Raw genomic sequence first — 19,685 nt, 5'->3', positions numbered from 1 at the left:
TAGTTTTGTACAAGGTGGTGATTTATTTATTCGAAAAGAACAAGGCAAATCCTCTAATAACATTTGAATGCTAATAAAATTAATTACATCATGTATAACTATCGGTAAAGAAATGCACGTCTTAATTAACAATTTCTGTACAGACACTAACTAAAAACAATTATACTGCGTATGGTTGATCATCATTTTCAAACACGTGGTATTTTTTATATGCTTCTCTATGAGTAAAGTCTTTCTTATCTTCTTGCCAGCCTCTTTCAGGAGCTTCTTCATATTTGAACTTCCTTGGGTTTTCTCCATAAAGCTTACTGATTTCTTCAATATCCTCCCTGAAAAGTATAATACACATCTTACAAATATTATGCATTTAATGAGAAACATACACTTCAATATTTATAACTTTCAAAAACTCAATTTTGATTGGTTCACCACTCAAACTTAGCAAACTTAATCACTCAGCATTAATTGATCATAGGGTATAAATCAATTGATTACATTCTAATTCCTGTGTAATATTAAACAGTCCCCCAAGTAAAATGAGTACTAATGTAGAGCCATTTTTGATCCGGTAAAATGTCTGGAACAAAAGTTTCTTGTTTGATTGCGTATGGAATCTGAATTTAAACTATCATATTCTATTTTTAAAATTTCGACTTCTGATTTGTTGTGCGCAAGTTCGATTTCAAATTCGATACAGAATTCAGTATTACATTATAATTATACTCAGTTATCATCGTACTTCATTCTTTGACAAAATTAACTTTCTTCGACTTTAGAAGGGGTGGAAGTGTGGTGTACTGTGTATGAAACTTAGTTTGCTATTACGTTTTTAATGTTTAGAACAAAAAATAATTTTTATGGGAAAACTAAAACAAAACTACCTTTGCGGATTTCCGAGTCTGAATAAAAAAATTACAAATACCCATTTAAAAAAATTCGGCTTTCAATCTGTTTTGGAAGATTAAAATTTAGCATTCTATCAAGAACGTATATGCAGCGTGAGTCGACTAAAGGCCTAATAATGAACTAACGAGCTAACCCCATATACGTAAACTAGCTGAAATGCCTGTTCTTTGCATTAGAAGAATAGTATATCCCCTCCCTCTTGCATATTTAAATCGAAATGATAAAAACCCAGCTAGAACTATGTTCAAAAATTCATTTCAAATGATGCAACCGTTATTTGCGAAAAATATAAACTCCCTTCAGGATATGAATTTCAATTATAGTGTAGTGATTCTGAATTCTGACAGAATTGGGATTATTCATAGAATTTGTTTTGGGGCAAAGTTTCGAAAAACATCTCTTGAATTTGTGAGAATTATTGTCACTCCTTACGAAATATTTTGGAAAATAGAAGAAACATACTGTCATCTATTGCCAATTATAATTTCTTTAAATTCACTTTAAAAGCGGGATTTTCGAAAACGCTGGAACATTTTCAATATGGAATTCATCTTGCTAACTTGAGGGGCTTGTGAGATACTAAATTTTTGGTATAATTGCTGAACTCTTTGACTTCGTCGGATACGCATTTTAATCAGACATCATTAAAACTCATTCCGAGGCGCGTACTAACCATACTGAAAAAATAATTTCAAACGATTCAGCAACTTCCTCGCAATGCGATCACAAACATGATCACTTGCATTTATCATTACTCCATCACATTGTTAAATGTCGCTTTTCAAAATTAGTAGCTATTTTCGATTGTCATTCATATGTAAACTTCCCTTGTTTAGGGTATAGAATAAAAAAAGAGAAACATTTCTACGGAATCTTCTAGAAGCCAGTGTTTATAATTTGGTTGATTGTTATGATGTGATAGAACTATACACATAGACAAAGGGGTCAGCAGTAGAGCATTCACCTCTGGTGCGAGAAGTCTTTAATTCGATTCCAGGCTATGCGAGCTTACTGTAGACACAATCTACTTCGTGGACTTCATCGGGTTCTCCTGTTTCCTCTCTTTCCTATTCATTCACTTTCATTAATCATCCATCTCTAGTAGGCTACAGGGCATTATTGTAACTATTGGACTTAGAACTTGCGACTGAATGCGTTGGTTTATTGAAGTTAAACGTTCCTTTACAGTGCCGAGGCTACATGAAACGGGACACACTGTTTAAAGTGGGATTCGAATTACTACTTTAGTTCGCATCCTGCTGGGGATCGAACCAAGAACCACGCACATACACAACACGAGAACAGTATTTACGTATCAGTCTATTTTGTTATACATCCCAGTGACAATTAAAAAAAAGTGAAATTTGCTGCTAATCTAGAAGAAGAGAGAGAAATTAGTAAACTAAAGACGTCATCAATCTTGGTTTATTTAATTTGAAAACAAAGAAATCAATACTACAGGATGTATCTATAGTAATGTCCCGCCAATTATATTTATATACAAAATGCAATTCAAAACACACTTCCAATAATTTAAATAGTAACAAGAATTGAATTAATTTCGGTAGTTAAAATTCTTCGAGGGAAACTATTGGTAATTTCAACCAATTGCTTAGTTCTCATGTTATTTGAACTAGACAATTTTATTAAGTTATTTAATCCCTTATTTTTCATTGTCTTCATTACCCCTAAGGGATGTTATTTAATTTCCTCCAGAAGATAAACATTAAAAGGAAACGGAAAGGGTAAACAACAATTTTCCCAACAGCTTCCAATTACATAAGCCAAATGGATATAGTATGACGTAATTGGAAGAAAATCATGTCATGTTTATATACATAAATATGTACTCAGAGTTATCCTTAATTTCGAAGTTTAAAAGAGCTGATACTTAATTCTGCTGGCGACTGTGGTTACCTACAAATATTCAATCCTGTTACGCAGTGTAAAGCAGGTCTGTAAGAGTCTATGGGAACCGTCGTTACGCGTTAGAGGAAATGTGCGCCCTCAAAATTCTTGAAGGAGCAAATAAGCGGATTTGCTGTCATCGTCCATACAGTTCAAATTGGGTCATTGGGTCATTCATGCCAGTTCAATGACCCCGGTAATATAAGGAAAACCAACCAATGACTGGACGCCTGTAACGTATGTATACAGGGTGGTACGATATTACACCGATAAACTGAAGGTGGTGGTGATAGACATGATGGTGATGATAACCGCCCCTATGTATATGTCATTGTATTTATGGAGTGTGAGTTTCTATGTAACCTTTTGCCCCGATAGCGATATCTTTCCGCGTTCGTGAGATATTCGGCATTGTATCGGCGCCTTCGTACGTTTTTTGAACGCATCTTACGGTAAAACGGTGCCGCTTTCGACCCATGCTCATTTGACATTTTTTTGCTTAGTTTCATGTATAATTATTACCTCCTTCAGTTTGTCGGGTGTATTATCGTCCACCCTGTATTGGCAGGGAGGAATCCATCGTGCTGAAATAAGGCCGAATATCCAAAACCAATCAAGTCTAGATCCGGGATTGCCCAACACAGTCAGACAGATTTCTCCCGTAACGGTCTGTTGAAAGTGAAAAAATTCAATAAGGAAATCGCACTAAGCTATAAAATTCACCTCCTTGGTGGAGGCCACATGGTATACCATGGCCAATGTAAGTATTGTTTCATTTCAGAGTAGCATTTTCTTACATTTTTCAACTGAACGATCTAGTACTAAATAATCCCTAATCAGTAAGAATGCTTACTCAGATGGACTTACACACACGTGAGAACATTTTAAAAGCATCTGCAATTTTCGCAACTGTTCTTCTTTCTATTTCTTACTATCTCTCTCTGATTAATCTTTCGCAAATGTACTTACGATTTGAGATCAGATGTTAGACAAAATGCTTATATTTTAATGTTAGAGACATCATAAAAAATGAACGTACCGAAGTTCATTAGAGAGCTCTGCTTCAATTTCAGTAAAATTTATTTTGCCTTTTTCGCTCTATTATACTACCTACTTTATTGCTTAAATGACAAATATTATCAGTTCTTTGCATTAGTTTCAAAATCACAATTTTATTGAGGTAATTATAGATATCTCTTGTTTCAAGAAAAATCTCTATCTTTTCCAAGAAATTTAAAATAAGACAAATTAACTGATGTTAAGCTCCACTCCAATACATGGAAAAATGCCACCGCGAGAAATGTGAGTGAGTTAAATGTGGCAAATGCTCAAAGGTGAGATTGTATTAAATGAATTTAATTGAAATGTTTTCCCTTGCTTTAAATAAATAAATACATAAAATAAAATAAATAAAAAAGAGAAAGATTGTTTTAGACTAAAAGTCTGTTGTACGATGAGACATATAATTGACAACTTATAAAAATACCTCAAAGACATATTTGTCAATTGAAAACTTATAAAAGTACCTCGCTACTCGCTATTATTGGAACTACAATTAATTATTTCTTGTGAAGGACTACCAAAATGTATTAAAGTTACTTTAATTATTTATCTACTTATTCGAAAGCGGCAATAATTTCTTTCCCCGAACTGTTGTGAGTGAAGTGCTGTAAAAATTTGAAGTGTTGTGTGAATTAATAAAATGCAAATAATTTATCAGATATTGAAAGAAAGACGTTTAAATAATTTATCAGATACACATAGAAAGAAAGACGTTTCCTACAGACAACGATGAGATAAGTTTTTATATTATTTAGACATTACATTGTGGTTTAGTTTCAAGTTTTTGTGTGTCGTTAAATGTTTATCTTCATTATTTCAAGTTAGATTTTAATGCCTATTTTGCTGTCTATTTTCCGAACTGTAAGTCCTATTTTCCATTAATTTAACCATAAACACAGGTATCTGCTTACAGAGTATCTTCTTTAGTGTAGCTTGGTATTTTTTTTTTTTTTTTTTTGGTGTGTGTGTGTGTGTGTGTGTCAACTTTAGCATTTTTTTTTTTTTTTTTTTTATGTGTGTGTGTGTGTCAACTTCAGCATTTGGAATGAATCTATGGCGCCCAATTGGACGCTTCATTGCTACTTTCCTGTTCTCTAACTTTTCTTTTTCAACTAATTTTTCTTATCAGATTACGCACTAGTGACAGTCCTGAATGTTTATTACTGCTGAGTGATATGTTTTCGGTATTTTCTGACAAATACGGCATGATAGTTCAGTGACAGAGTGCTCATCTCTGTTGTGATGCATCTCTCATTAGATTCTAGGTCATGTAAGCTTGAGGTGAACATGATCATATCTGCACGTTTTTTCAAAGTTCTTTCGTTTTTTTTTTTCACCTTTTATTTTCCATTTCATCTTGCCGATTTATTTCGTCATTACTTACACTAATTGTGGCGCCAGTCTTCGGCCCACTGTAAATTATACGCTAAAATCGTCCTTAATTAAAAGTTTTAATTATTTATATTTAACAGTTTCTTTTACTTATTATTTTATTTATTTATCTATTTTGGTTTGCCCACCAACCACTCCAATACATATTTATCCAATTATTCAAAGACTTCGTTATATTTAAAACTATAGTTTTAAATCGACAAATTGCCTGCACAGTTTAACATCTGATAGCGCAGCTAACAATATCTACGTCAGGCAGGCAAACGATTACGCAGATAGCTACACTTGGGTGACTGTTTATTATTACGAATTAGTGTGACGCATAGACTGAGACGTTTGAGTATTAGGGTTTATTAACAACCTTCTTTAGCCTTCAGAGCATTTAAAAGCGGAATATTTCAGTTTTAGTGTAAATAAGTAAATTTTACATTAATAACACCTATACTCTGCCATGGGAATCCCAATAAAATTACGGGCCATCGCACAGAATTTTCTCACTCCAATTTTTAAAATTAAATCGTATTATGTGTCAGTTATTACTGAACAATTATTTGTGAAATACAAACAAAATTATAACGAGTTCCTTAAAAACTTCGCCCGAAGAAATCCTGTGGTTTTTCATAAATAATGACTTACGCCATATATCAGGGTTAGTAATGAAATATTTGTTTATGAAATAATAAAATCGCATGTATCGTATTTGAGGAAATTGTAAAAAACAAACAAAAAAATATCCAAGGGTGTCTACTTGGTCATGAAAATGTCATAAATTTCAGAGATTGGTCATGAAAGCTATGAAAAGTCACGAAATTGTGCTTCACGTCATTAATTTTTTCATTGCACTGAAATAAGTCTATACCACGTTGTTAATTCTTTTCCTGCACCATGGCAGCACTTAACTGCTGAGAAGTGATTTCATTGTCCTTAGAATTCTAGTAATTTTTTAAGTATAAGTGCCACAGTGTTACAAAATATTATTCCTCTATTCATAAGTGTTTAATTTACTATATCTAAAGCAAACTAACGTACTCTGAAGTAACGTGCTAAGTTTATGTATTCTGAAGTCAGTAGTAATATAATGAACCAGTTAACTACATCCTTCCCTTATTTAGTATACTGCTTTTTGCGCAAGAGTTGTTTGCCGGAGACTTCTTTTGCGATTTAAAAATAGTAATTTTTGGTTAAAGAATTATTTGTAAAATTACAGACAATAATACACTCCTCTGTTAATTCTATTCTTTTATTTTATTCATAACGTTTAGTTTCATTTTCGGGTATTGACAATGACTAAATACTTGAAGTTTTCTTGCACAGGACATATAAAAGTTTGACAGGAGTGAGAACGTTTTGAAAAATGCCTGGAAAGTGTGCTTTTAAAAACAAATGGATTGAAAGTTCGAAAGACTGAAAACTCTGGCTTAGACCAGTAGAGACTGATGCATTTAAAGCAAGATGTATATTGTGTAAATCTGTTTTTGATATTATTGTGCTGCCAAAAGGTCTTGAGCCGTGGCAAAAGTGCGAACTAAAGCTCACACACCCACGCGTTGAACCAATAATGGTTCAGCTGCTGCTAAGCGAGAGAAAGTGAGTGGATTTCCTTCAGCCGATAGCAGCGCTTGCAACGGAAGACTAGGGATCAAGTCAATCTGGTATATCTTTAGTCATACTGGCGTTGCATCTGTTAAATTACAAGAAAGAAAAAAAAAATCTGTTCATTAGTCTTCATTGTCAAAAGGACAAAGAACTTTTTCTTTTCGCGTAGATGCAACGCATGCAGAGTTTTCTAGAGAAGATACGAAGCCTTTATGTTTTGCTGCTGTTCAAGCATTAGTTCACTGGAACAACTTGAAGTAATTGCTGCAACTAACACATTGAAGAATTTTTTGGTGAGTGATGGAGTTACAAAAGTAGAGATTATATGGGCCTTAAATAAAGTGATAACTCATTCATAATCTAGGAGTTGTGCTAATACTCCTCTTTTCTCTTATGTTCACTGACAGTATTATTGAAGAAAAAAAAATCAGATACACAAAGACATCATATGTAGTTACATATGGATTAGGACCATATTTTCCGAATCTTCTGTCTGATCAACTTGGCTCTGCTACATTTTTTTATGTGTCATTTGATGAAAGTTTAAATAAAGTGATACAAAAAGGACAGATAGACTGAATAGTACGCTTTTGGGATTCGGCAGCCAAATGTATTTCCACAAGGTATTTAGCGTATGTGTTTCTGGGCAGTGCAACATTTGGTGACCTATAGGCTGGTTTCTTCAGTGGTTTAAATAGTTTTAATTTATCGCCAAAGAATATAATTCAAATTTCAAGGGGCGGTCCCAATGTGAACATGAAAATGCTGCGTGATCTGCAAACATTTTTAAAAGAAGATAAAGATGGACACCGGATTTGTTTTATTTCGGAACATGCTCACTTCATGCTGTACATGGTGCGTACAGGACTGCTGAGAAAAATAAAGTGAAATATAGAAATATAGATGAGTTTCCAATGACAATTTACTATTTTATGAAAGATTTTCCTTCGAGGAGAGCAGCCTTCATGAGAATAATGGCATATACTGAATTTCCTTATCCCAAATTTTGTTGTATAAGATGGGTGGAGAACAGTAATGTCATAAAAAGAGCCATTGATGTAGTTCCACATCTGAAATGTTTGTTCATGAAGCTGAGAAACATCCTCCAGAAAGCAGAAACGTCGAAAAGATAAAGCTTCAGCGAAGACCCTTTGCTGGGTGCAAACTCGAGTTACTGTTATGATTGGCAACAGAGTTGAAAGAATTTTTAACGCAGTATCAGTTAAATGATGTGTTGTTGCCCTTTTTAAAACATACTATAGGCATACGATTTGGTGCCACATCTCACTGCAGAAAGTTAAAAGAAAGGGACATTCTTTTATTTAAAAAAAAAAAAACGTGTAAAGGAATATTGTTAATGTTGTTTGTAAAGTTAGCCGAGAAATGTCCTCTAAAATATAAAATTGAAAAGGGTGCGATATGCTTATTGCCTGAAGTAATGCGGAGTCCTGTTTTGAGAGAATCTGGTTAGTATAGCTATAGATGAGTTTATTTCTAGAAACCACATGATGGAATCGGCAGGTGATAGCGTAGAGAGAGACTAAGTATGTTTTTGTGAATTGACTATTGTCCAAGAAGGCTTGAAGACTTTTAATAAGAGACAGGACAAGCTTGAAAATATTATTCTTTCCTCAATGGAAAGTTCAAATGTTATAATAGATATTTCGTTAAATTTGTGAAGAAACTTCTGTGCATATGCCATAATAATGCGACTGTTGTGAGAGTTTTCTTTGTTGAGAATGCTCGGTGGACAACTCGAAAGAAGCTTCTCCGGGCAAAGAGTGTTTATAGTGTAGTTACATCATCAGGAGGAATACAACATGTAAACATTACAAAACGCAAAATTCATGCTGTCAGGAACTCTTCAACAAAAAGAAAAGAAGCTTTACAGAAAAGAAAACGCGAAGAGGATGAAGAACTTACTGATCGAAAGGAAGAAGCTAAGAAATTAAAGGATTTGCAAGAAAGAAAAAGACTCAACAAGAAGCATCAATGTTGGAAGCTGGAATTAAAAACTTGACAAGGAAATTGAAGTCATAAATGTTTATGCGTGTTCAAGATTAATATTGTAGATATATAAGGTATATACATAACCATGATGAAAGGTATGTAATATAAACGTCTGTGTTTTAGCCATGATTTTTTTTTAAAAAAAAAAAGATAATGAAAAAGTTACGAAAATTACTGAAGTCAATCCGGTAGACATACTACGGCTTGTGAATTTTCCTGGGCAGGATTTACGCAGCATTTAAAGTTATTAGTGAAATATGCATAAATACGGATAGGTCTTTTTTTTTTCAGAACCATTAAAAAAAAAAAAAACTATCCTCTACAGACTTTTTCATGTGAAATGAATTACCCTGAGTAGTAGGATTATTAATGTGTTACCTATAAAGTTAATCATTGAACATTTCAATAAATGCCGATTTTAGTGTTTGCAAAAAGAGTCAGTTAAATTCAATAATGTAGCACAACGTAGATGATTTTGCTAATAAATTTTCTATCAACGAACAAAATTAAAGTGCTTATATCTATTTATGTTAATGACGACACGTATTTTATTACTAAACATGCTTTAGCGAAACCAATCGTAGAGATAAGATTACGAGAAACTTCTTCAAAAGAAGTAAAATTTGAAGTTCGCGCACAGAAGTTTAATCAAAGACTATATTACCTATACGTTTCTCCTACAACTTTCTTTCCAGTGATAGGATCCGTAACATCTCCAAGAGGATAAACGACTTCTTTCACCTTGTGGGCTATCATCCTTGTTAATCTTTCTGGCAGCTTTTCTATTAAGACAATATCCCCTGTTTTACATAGATGTGTGGGATCATGAGCATACATAATCTGATATTCTTTGAAGTACTGTAAGAAAAAATAAATAATTAGTCCTTGGCGTTCAATAACGTGTAAAATATCAATGCTCCGCTTTGATCTCCTGACAACAGAGGAAACAGCGAAGGTTTAAAACTATAATTACTTAAAAAAAATAATTTCTTTAGTTTCAAATACCGGTACGTGACGTTTGGGCGCGAGTTAAATTAAAAAGTCATTATGTTAGGCGCTGAGTACTAAGTTCGAATCAAGATATCACAAGGTGTCTACTGTAGTGGAAGTCCTTGAATTATGCTGGATTTTGTTTTACATACTATATTTGATAACTTTTCAAGCCAAAGGTAAGTAGACCAGACTAGATATGATTGACTGCATTACGTACATAGTGAGCCTATTCCATTAAAAAACTTAAAGCAGGACTTTTACTGTAGTTATGCAATAAGTGTGAATGTCAAACACATTTCTAGTGGCTAAATGACCAATATATGTACACTTAACTATTATTTTTCACTTTGAAATCGTTCTTTTTTTTTTCCTTTCGCCACTGCAGATTAAATGCTTACAATGGGACGAAAAAAAAAACGTGTTAAGTTTTGATTTTTATATTGGAATGTTAATAAAAAAACAAAAAAAAAAAAGTGATACCAGAAATACAGCATACTACAGTTCCTAAACTCAATGTCTTAGACACCTTGTATTAACAGCTTTCCCTCAACTCGATTAGGATTTAGGATTCTGGGCTCTCGGCATGTAAGGCCATTTAGCCGTCACGTTTGAGGGGGCACACTATCCGGGGGGGAAAAAGGAAGAAAGGATTGGGGAAGAAAGGAAGCGGCCTGGACCTATAAATTAGGTACCACCCCAGCATTTGCCTGGTGTGAATGAGGAAAACCTCTTCAGGGTGGCCGGCTTGAAAGAGCGTGTTACACTTTTTCGACCGAGTGCCCCTACCGGGAATCGAAGCCGGGACCGCTCGCACCGGAGGCAAGAGCGTTAGCGACTACGCTACGCGGGTCCACTTCTCTCAACTCGAGTGCGCGGAAATCTTTTATTGGTAGTTCTTTATTGGACTTAAGGAAGAGTTTGGCGAACGTAATACGAAAGAAAGCAAATTTTAATATTCATAAGTATGTAATTATTAACTTTAAAAAATACAAAACTTAAATCAATATGTTTTAATTAACATTAAGAAAATTAGTAACAGTTCGTCTGATTCCTTCATTTCCTAGCTTTCTTATATAATACAAAAATTGGATACACATTAGATCAGAAGTACAGTACAAGAATCGTGAACAAGCGAAAAACCAATCCATGACGAGGTTAGGCAACAAATGCCACAAACGCATTAAACTATTTAATTTAGATGAATAAATAAGATAGAAAATAGATAGATAAATGAGGTTAGATAAAGATAGAAGTGTAGAAAATGTATATATCTTGATTCGCACTTAGTTTTTAGTGCCTAGCTTACTTTATATTTCGTAAATTGTGATTTTTACTAACTTATGTACCTCGCGCCCAAACGTCCTGTCCCGTCAAATACTGTATACACCCAGTTTTATGATAAATATACATATATATGTATATATATATATATATATATATATATATATATATATATAGAGAGAGAGAGAGAGAGGAAAAGCATCATAACTGACATACTATTTTGTTTTTGGCTCGTAAAGCTGAACTGAAGGACCGGAATTATGAAGTAAATATATTTCCTTAAACCAGCAACACTACTTAATAAAATTAAGTAACTTTATGTAACTTTGATACATTTAGCTTTGAACTTATCATATGTTTGCCTACCCACAGGTAATCAATCTGTGCTTGTAAACATTTATTTTTCATTAATTCCTTACTTTAATGTGATGTAATTATTATTCAAATCCGTTAGAAAGCTTTATTTAAATTGGCCCTTACATTGGTTATTTGCACTGAAAACTGTTATACATTATATGTCTACAAGATATAAATACACTTTGGATTTTTTAATGAACGAAACGTCAGTTTGCAGATCGAGCCAGATCTTTTAAAAAGGAAAAAATCCAATTAATTTTCTTTCTTATCTTCTTTTATCCGAAGAAAAGTTACAGAAACAATCTGCATTATTATTATTATTATTGCCTAAACATTGAATTTCGGAGGAAATTCCTTCCATAAAAATTTACTGGTTTTACTTTGCTTGTAAAGGAATGCTAGAAATATTAATATATCTGCTATTCTTTTCTTCTCCGTGGAATCCGAAGGCCATGGTATCGAATATAAACCAACACTTTCTAGAGTGCCAAGCCAAGTAACTTCTTAACATTAAACTGTAATATTGACCAAAATGAATAGGAATTCAGAAATACTTACTATCTGCAACCTCGCAAATTGAAATAAATGTATTTGAGGCTTACTACATTATTACTAAGAATTCGGGTCTTAATTTGGAGAAAGGACATCAAGATAAAGAGGTGGGAAGACATTATTAACAGCACAGGTTTGAGAAAACTAACTGTATAATTTTGTACATAGATACCAACTTTATTGAATTATCTTATAAATAAATTATATACACAAGGAATTTTAATATAATTAGGACAAAGTTTGAAGATAATGATTTTTTTTAAATCACCAAATTGGAAACAGAATTGTTATGGCAACATTGGTTCCCAAGGATGGACAAAAAGACATGTGTTGCAACGAGCTTCATTAGTCTAAAAATATACAGTTTAGGTTATATATTGAGTTGAAGTGCACCTACGGGTTATGTATAGCATAAAGAAATATGCAATAGACAGTTTTGTTTCCATCTGAAGATTTGGGATAGATTGAAATAGAATCAATAAACGCCAGGAGTGTTATACCAGGGTTGTTGGAATTTTCCCGTTTTTTTTGGGGGGGGGGGTAAAACCCACATAAAAAAATAACCCACAATAAAACCCAAAAAAGCCCACCTCAAAAAATATACTTCAAAACTTGGATTGAAATAATAATCTTAATATGATTATAATTACTTTCTTTAATCGTATTTCTTAGTGTATGCCTAGTTTCAAAATTGGCTTAAAATATGTATTTACCACCAGAACAGAATACTACTGAAAACAAAGAAGATTGGAATCATTCGTACTGAATTTTGTTTGCGCTCGGCCAAATTCGCTATAACACTGTTCAACTGTAATAGATTATATAAAAATGAAAACGCAACACGGGAAAACGAGTTGACCGTTTGGAATTAATTTTCGGACATACAATAGTTAGTACCTACCCTGAGCTGATATTTTTATATTACGTAGATTCAAGGGTGTATCCCAAGGGAAAAAGTAGAGGAAGTTAAAAATTCAGTAATAGTATACATGAGAACCCCCTGATCTGCGTTTCTTCTGTGTTCTATTACCACTTCTACATGAAATACCATAAATTTTCTACGTAGTGCAATAGTAAGAAGTATCCATGTGCACAAGACATGCGATATGCGCTAACCCCCCCCCCCCACACACACATAGTCATATATAAAGTACAAGGGCACTACATATGCAGATATAAAGTACAGATACGTTCTTTTTTATTTTCGCATCAGTCGATAAGTAAATAAAAGTCGCTTTGTTACTCCCTTTGTAATTTCGTACATACTCAATGAATAATCCCTGAAAGTATGAGCGTCCTGCTCCTTAGGGAACTGATGCAGATTCATGTATACTATATCCAAAAATTCATGTAAAATGAACACAATATGTCACGAGCCCGCCAAGTTAGGAAGATAAAACTCGGTATATAAATCCCCATTAAAAATATGGGGCATGTGTTCCTATGTTTTTGAAAATTTTCGTTTTAAGGGGAAGGGGTGATTTTTCACAATTCCTTTGTTTTCATTGAAAGCGATTTTGCCCGTTGTTTCTGATCGCATCACGGAGAAACGGATGAATTTGGGAACATAGTTCATTATTATTATTTATTTATTGTTTTACTTTGATTAAAGGGGAGATCGTAATGGAAGTAAAGGAGGCTCAAAATATCAGCCAAAATTACAGTATCTCGTTAGCAAGTCAAGTTAGGAAGATGAAATTTGGTAAACACTTCACCAAAAATAAGGGACACGTCACTTCCTGTTTTTGAAAATTTTAATTTTAAGGGAAGAAAGGTGTTTTCAATAATTTATTTCTTCACATTTAAATGGAAGACGCCTGTTGTTCGTGATCGTCGAGCACGCTATTGACGGAGAATATGCACATAAACGAAGATGGTGCAAAAACATTTAATATCGCATAGAATCTCATAAATTAAAACACTTCTAATGATTTCACACTAATAAATCTATATATGCAAACTTACAACACTAAGTGCAGAGATACTCCGTCGTGGTAATTAGTATGTTACACAGTTATCTCCGATATCCACTCATTTTAACCCTAGAATAGCCCTTATAACGGATTGACATTAGTAACATTACACTTATAGACATAAAATACTTTCCTACATTGCGCAAAAATGGTCAAACAATGGAAATTAATATCGTAGACAATCCTTTCTTATATACACTTACTCATTCTAACTGTAAAATGGGTAAACTTTACAATACTTTCAGCTGTGCATCGATAAGTAGGATCGCTTTCAAAGGGAATAGTAGAGTAGGTTTAGCTTAGGAAAGTTTAGATCCCTCTTATTCAAATTAATGGAGTGTAATTTCTCGTATGAGCATAAGGATACCAACTGGAACGGGTATTGTAAAGTTTAGCCCGTAAAATTACCATAGTAATCTAGAGTCGTACTTGTATCTTGCATTTACAAGTACTTTAATGTGAGCTACGCATTGATACGAATCCCTACTTGTAATGGGTTAACTTCCAATAAGACTCACCTCGCCGAATCAAACCAATGTAATTTACTAAGTGAAAGAAATGAAGCGCTTGGAGGATAAAGATGTTATGTTACATTTTTTGAAACGTTGCATTCTGGCGGCTCATGCACGTGTTATATGTTAATCATGCCACGTAACAACTTATTTAGTGAGTCCTCGTATGGGTGCAGGTATTTAGAAAGGATGAAGGCGGTATTTTAAGGAACAAAGTCAATTTTCCCGTCATATTCAATTTGTTACATAACACCTTTATCCTCCAAGCGCTTCAAATGAAACATTTCAGTTTAATAACCCACGATTATGCCCTTTAGGCTACGGGAAACTATGGTGAAGGCAAGTGAATGACGGATGGAAGAATTGGTGGAATGAGAATGCGGGAGTACGCCGAGATAACCCACGGACAAACTTTCTTGGGCAGGGATAGAATCAGGGACTCCATGCAGCAGAGTTAAGCGCTTTACCACTGAACTACTGTGCCTCCCAGTAAATGAAGAAACTAAACCTAATAAATAAACATATTCATAAACCGTTATTGTAATATAGAAAAGTGGGTGGAAGTAGTGCCCTTGTAATGATTTCAAACTAGTAATGCTACACTTTTAAAAGAAAATACTGTGCAGTTACTGGCCGGTACAAAATAGTATCTATTAAAATTCTCTTTCTTATATTCGCATTTATTTTGACCGTCGCATAGCACAGACTAGTAACTCTACACTTGTAAACATAATCAGTCGCCTGCAGAAATTGCACTGCTGAATTTTCCTTGTACATTTTGCAAAATGTAGTGTTCTTAAACTTAACATGCGAGCTCCATCGTAGCTGTGTGAATTGCGTTACGCGTTCAATTACCAACGAGACTTCATGTGGTTCGGATCCCACGTTAAATTGTAGATCCATGTCTCATATAGCCTTGCTGCTGAAAGGAACGCGTAACTCTAATCTAAATATTAAACTTAATATGTATCCAACTTCTAGACTGTACAGGCTACATGAATTTTTACTTAATGGTGCAGCTGTAGTTCTGGCATGCCATATTTTGAAAGATTTACAGGTGAAATTCAATACTTTGCATGGAAAGCCATGTTTATAAGGAACAAATTTCTGCAGGTGACAGAATTAAATACAAAGTAATACAGCTGTATTTTAAGTTTACAAGTGTAGGGTTACTAGTGTAAAATCACTACAAATGCTTTAAGACGGATAAAACAAGTGAGTCCGTATGAAAGATGACTCTATTAAATGCTAGTTTTCATTGGGGGCATATTTCTGCAGTGTCCAGAACCTGTATTCTGTTTACAAGTGGAGCGTTACGAGTATGAGACCATGACAAATGCTTTTGCAAGTTGTATCACTACCAAAACCCACTTCTCTCAACTACCTTCGTTTGTGCGCATACAAACCATCGCTGAGGCGCCTGCTCCCTTCGGACGCATCCCCACGCGGGCTCACCAGCTTCGCCCAGCGGTGACTCACTTAGATAGCGATTGTGCTTTCTAGTGGCACCTAGTTCAAGTTGGATTATGTATTTTTTGCACTGTAGTTTTATCGTACACATCCAGAAGCCGTATTTATACGCAAATTGTAATTTTTCAACAATTACTCCTAGTGGCCCCCTTGAATTTTATCTATGCCAAGCGAAGCATTTTCGTGTTGCCCAGTGGAAACCTTTTAGGGGACAATAAGGAAATTAGTGAATGAATTGAATTTTTCAAACATACTTTCTCGTGGTGTGCCAAAAGTAAACCCGTACGGACTTGAGTTCATAATAGCAATGGAAATAGTGTTCTTTCGATGGAAAAAAACAGTTCCAAGTGGCGAGGAGGAGTTTAGAAGTGTCAGTATATTATTATTGCAAATGCGTCTAATTCCATAAACTCAGTAACTACGGTGGCATGAGCGCAAGGTGAAACTATTTGTATGGAGCAGGCGTGTTAAGAAACAGTGGGTGAACGAATGAAGTAGGATTTTAAGTTTAAATTATGATTTGTTCTTAGGTTGGAAGTTGTTTTATTTTTCGTCTCTGCGTAACACTACTAAGCGCCAAAGTTCATGTAATCTTGACATTTTATTTTGTGTTTATTACTGTACCACTAAATTTGAACTTACAACTACAAAACGTACCATCAATAGACGTTTATCTAACACCATTTTTTTCACACATATTTTGGCAGCATCTTTGTGAGTTGTAGGCAAACACTGGCCCAATAACAATAAAGACTTTCTTGATGCCAGTCTGTTCATTTTCCCTAGTTAAAATGAACTTTTACGGTACTTAATCTGAATTTCAGCAAACGATATTGAAGGCAAAATATCGGTTTTCAACTAATCATTATTTTACTATGCAAAACAAAACCATCACACTTCAAATGTACGCACACGCACAGTGTAGCTCTATTGTTTCAGATGAAACAAGCGTGCCAGTTGGCTTTAAACCAAAGACACGGGAATCATAAACAGAATATCCATCATGTATCGGTTTGCATCAAATGAGAGCAAAACTTGCGATTTAGTTTCAGTAATTAACACAACTGTTATGACATTGGCTCACATTATGTATCAGTCTTCCGGATTGAAACACAATGCAAAAGACTCAAGAAGTTACTTGAAGTGCAATGCCGGTTAGTGCAAAGTAAAACCCAAACCTTGCGTAGTATTGCCGCAAACCGATGCGTAATAGGGCCCTGTTTTCCAGAATTTTTGCAACAATATATTGTGTTCATTCACGTGCGTTTACCGTATAAAATTGAAGACTTTGGGGCAAAAACAGGTTAAGTCCAAAAAGGGAAAGTGTAAAGGAGATAGCTTCACAACGGTTTCCATTCATCCGATTTTCTTCAAACTTGGCACATATATAGTAAACCGAATTTTTTTGTTTCTTTCGGAAAATAGGTTAAGGGGGGCAAAGGCCCCCTTTTCAAAAATGGGCCCTCTTGATTAAAAGGGCCACATTAAAGAAACGACACTCTGCCGATGCAAAGATGACTTCAAAGTAGGTTTTGTCTTTTTTGAGAGAAAAGAGTTTCAGGAAGCAATGGCTCCCTTCGAAATGACAAAGGACCCGCACAATCTTTACGGAAATTAGATTTCGGTGGAATCACGAGATATTATGATCCTGAGAAAACGTCTCAATTTGTACAACCATCAATTACTGACCGTTTGGCCACTATAGGGTCACTTTTTTACAGGACGGATAGGGATTTCAAGAAAATCGTAGACCTGTACGTTGATGGCCCTAGTACCTGTTTTAATTCTCACAGGGATATGAACTATACCTCGTTTTAAAGGTTATGGAACGCAGATTTCAACATGCTAACTTTTGTGCCCCTCATGCCAAATTTGTAGAAGAATAATAATACGAAAGTTTTGAAGAAAGTGAGATATTTTGTTTTAGGAAATTTGTCAAAAGCTGGCAACATTGTTACTTGTCGTACGCAGGAAAAATATTTTCCTGTGTACGCCAGTCATTGGGTACAATCATGCAAAAAGTGAAGGGCGAAAGTTCAATACCAAGTGAGAAAAAATTCCGAATATGTTTTCTACGAGAATCACGCTGTACATATTTTTCGAAATATTTTGGTCTACCCTGACGTCCCTAATTAGCACAGAGATATAAGCCATACCTCATTTGAAAGCTTGTGAGACACAGATTTCAACGAGTTAACTTCTGTGCCCCTCATGTCCAACAGTAGTAATCGCGGCACTCTGCCGCACTCTTAATAATCCAATTTGGGTCCCCATGCACTATACTGAATGAATTAGGGATGCTTTGGCCCGGGATTACGTCACCTATTGAAATTTTGCTTATGCTTATTTAGGGGCCATGCACGCTGGTACGAATGAATCAGAGGTACCTTGGCCAGGCTATGACGTCATTGAATTGGGAATATTGGATCAGAGGTCATGATGATTCTTTAAAATTACTAAAAATATGATTTTGATGATTCATTATGTTATGAAATAATACAGGTTTACGAATGCTTTCGTTCCCTTTTATGGCATAAAATTTGGAGATTGTTATCCATGGACTAACACGGGTGCAAATGAAATCTTTAGTTTTACGTCCCACGATTATGCCGGTTAGGCTAAAGGCCCATACAGCAGAGGTGAACGCTCTACCACTGAGCCACCGCACCTCTACTGGTATGAATGAATTAGAGGTAGTTGGTTCGAGCTAATATGTTCGTTTGACGTCACTGAACTGTGATTTTTAGCTTGGAGCTTATGATGGCTTGTTTCGTTCCCTTTTATGGGTATAAAATTACCAAAACAAGGTTTGATCTCTTTCTGGATGACCTATTACAGTATGAATTAGTAGACCCCAGTAATAGTATAAATTAGTATTAATATGAAACTCGAAAACTTTGGAGTTCCTTTGTGGCTAACCGGTTAGCGTATGCGCCTTTAACGTGGGAGACCAGGGTTCGATTCCCGGCAGAAGCTCATGCGGTTCGGATTGTTATCCCTTTGATGAGATGGACTAACACTGGTGCAAATGAAATCTTTAGTTTACGTCCCACGATTAGGCTAAAGGAGACGGTGACGATGAGAAAGGAATGAAAGTGTGGGAGGAAACTGGAGCATAATGTTGCTTACCACAAAATTACTTTGAACCAGGGACCCCATACAGCAGAGGTGAACGCTCTACCACTGAGCCACCACCTTCCTTACTGGTGCGAATGAAGTAGAGGTATTTGGTTTGAGCTAATGTGATTGTTTGACGTCGGGCAGACCCTATTTCACTTTTGGGACTCCCCACATGGACCATAGCGAATGAATTAGAGATGTTTTGGCCGGGATTGCATTACCTATTGAAAGTTTTGCTTATGTTTACTCAGGGGGCAGGGATCACTCAGGACACATAAGATCACATTGATTTACATCAGGAGTTGGGGGAGGGAGGGGAGTATCGCACCTCGTACTCTTTGATGAGTATAAAAATATCAATTTCGGAAGTTTTTTTTTTTTAACTTATCCTATTATCTTTCACGAGACATTTTTCGTTATATAATAGAGTACAATGGTTTACTTTTTGGGAGTTATCGTTCCCTTTGGAGCCTTATTACGTTATATGGAGACATATTTAAAATTATTCCATTAAATTTGATAAGTACTTTGTGATCCATTTTGTTCCGCTTCA

General features: G+C 34.9%; 1 protein-coding gene across 1 annotated transcript; it reads right to left on the bottom strand.

Annotated features, from left to right (window-relative positions):
• On the bottom strand, positions 1-16,960 carry mRpS17 (mitochondrial ribosomal protein S17). The gene is made up of 3 exons (XM_081761446.1): positions 16,670-16,960; positions 9,539-9,732; positions 1-329 (listed from the first exon to the last, which is right to left on the bottom strand). Exons 1-3 carry the CDS (start codon positions 16,787-16,789, stop codon positions 161-163), a joined length of 483 nt encoding a protein of 160 aa, XP_081617572.1. The 5' UTR covers positions 16,790-16,960; the 3' UTR covers positions 1-160.
• Between the last annotated feature and the right edge of the window lie 2,725 nt (positions 16,961-19,685).

Source organism: Thermobia domestica, chromosome 1, assembly GCF_964235325.1.
Source record: "Thermobia domestica chromosome 1, izTheDome1.hap1.1, whole genome shotgun sequence".
NCBI classification, from domain to species: Eukaryota; Metazoa; Arthropoda; class Insecta; order Zygentoma; family Lepismatidae; genus Thermobia; species Thermobia domestica.
The sequence above is the reverse complement of the archived record's forward strand: the minus strand, read 5'-3'. Positions and strand labels throughout refer to the sequence as shown.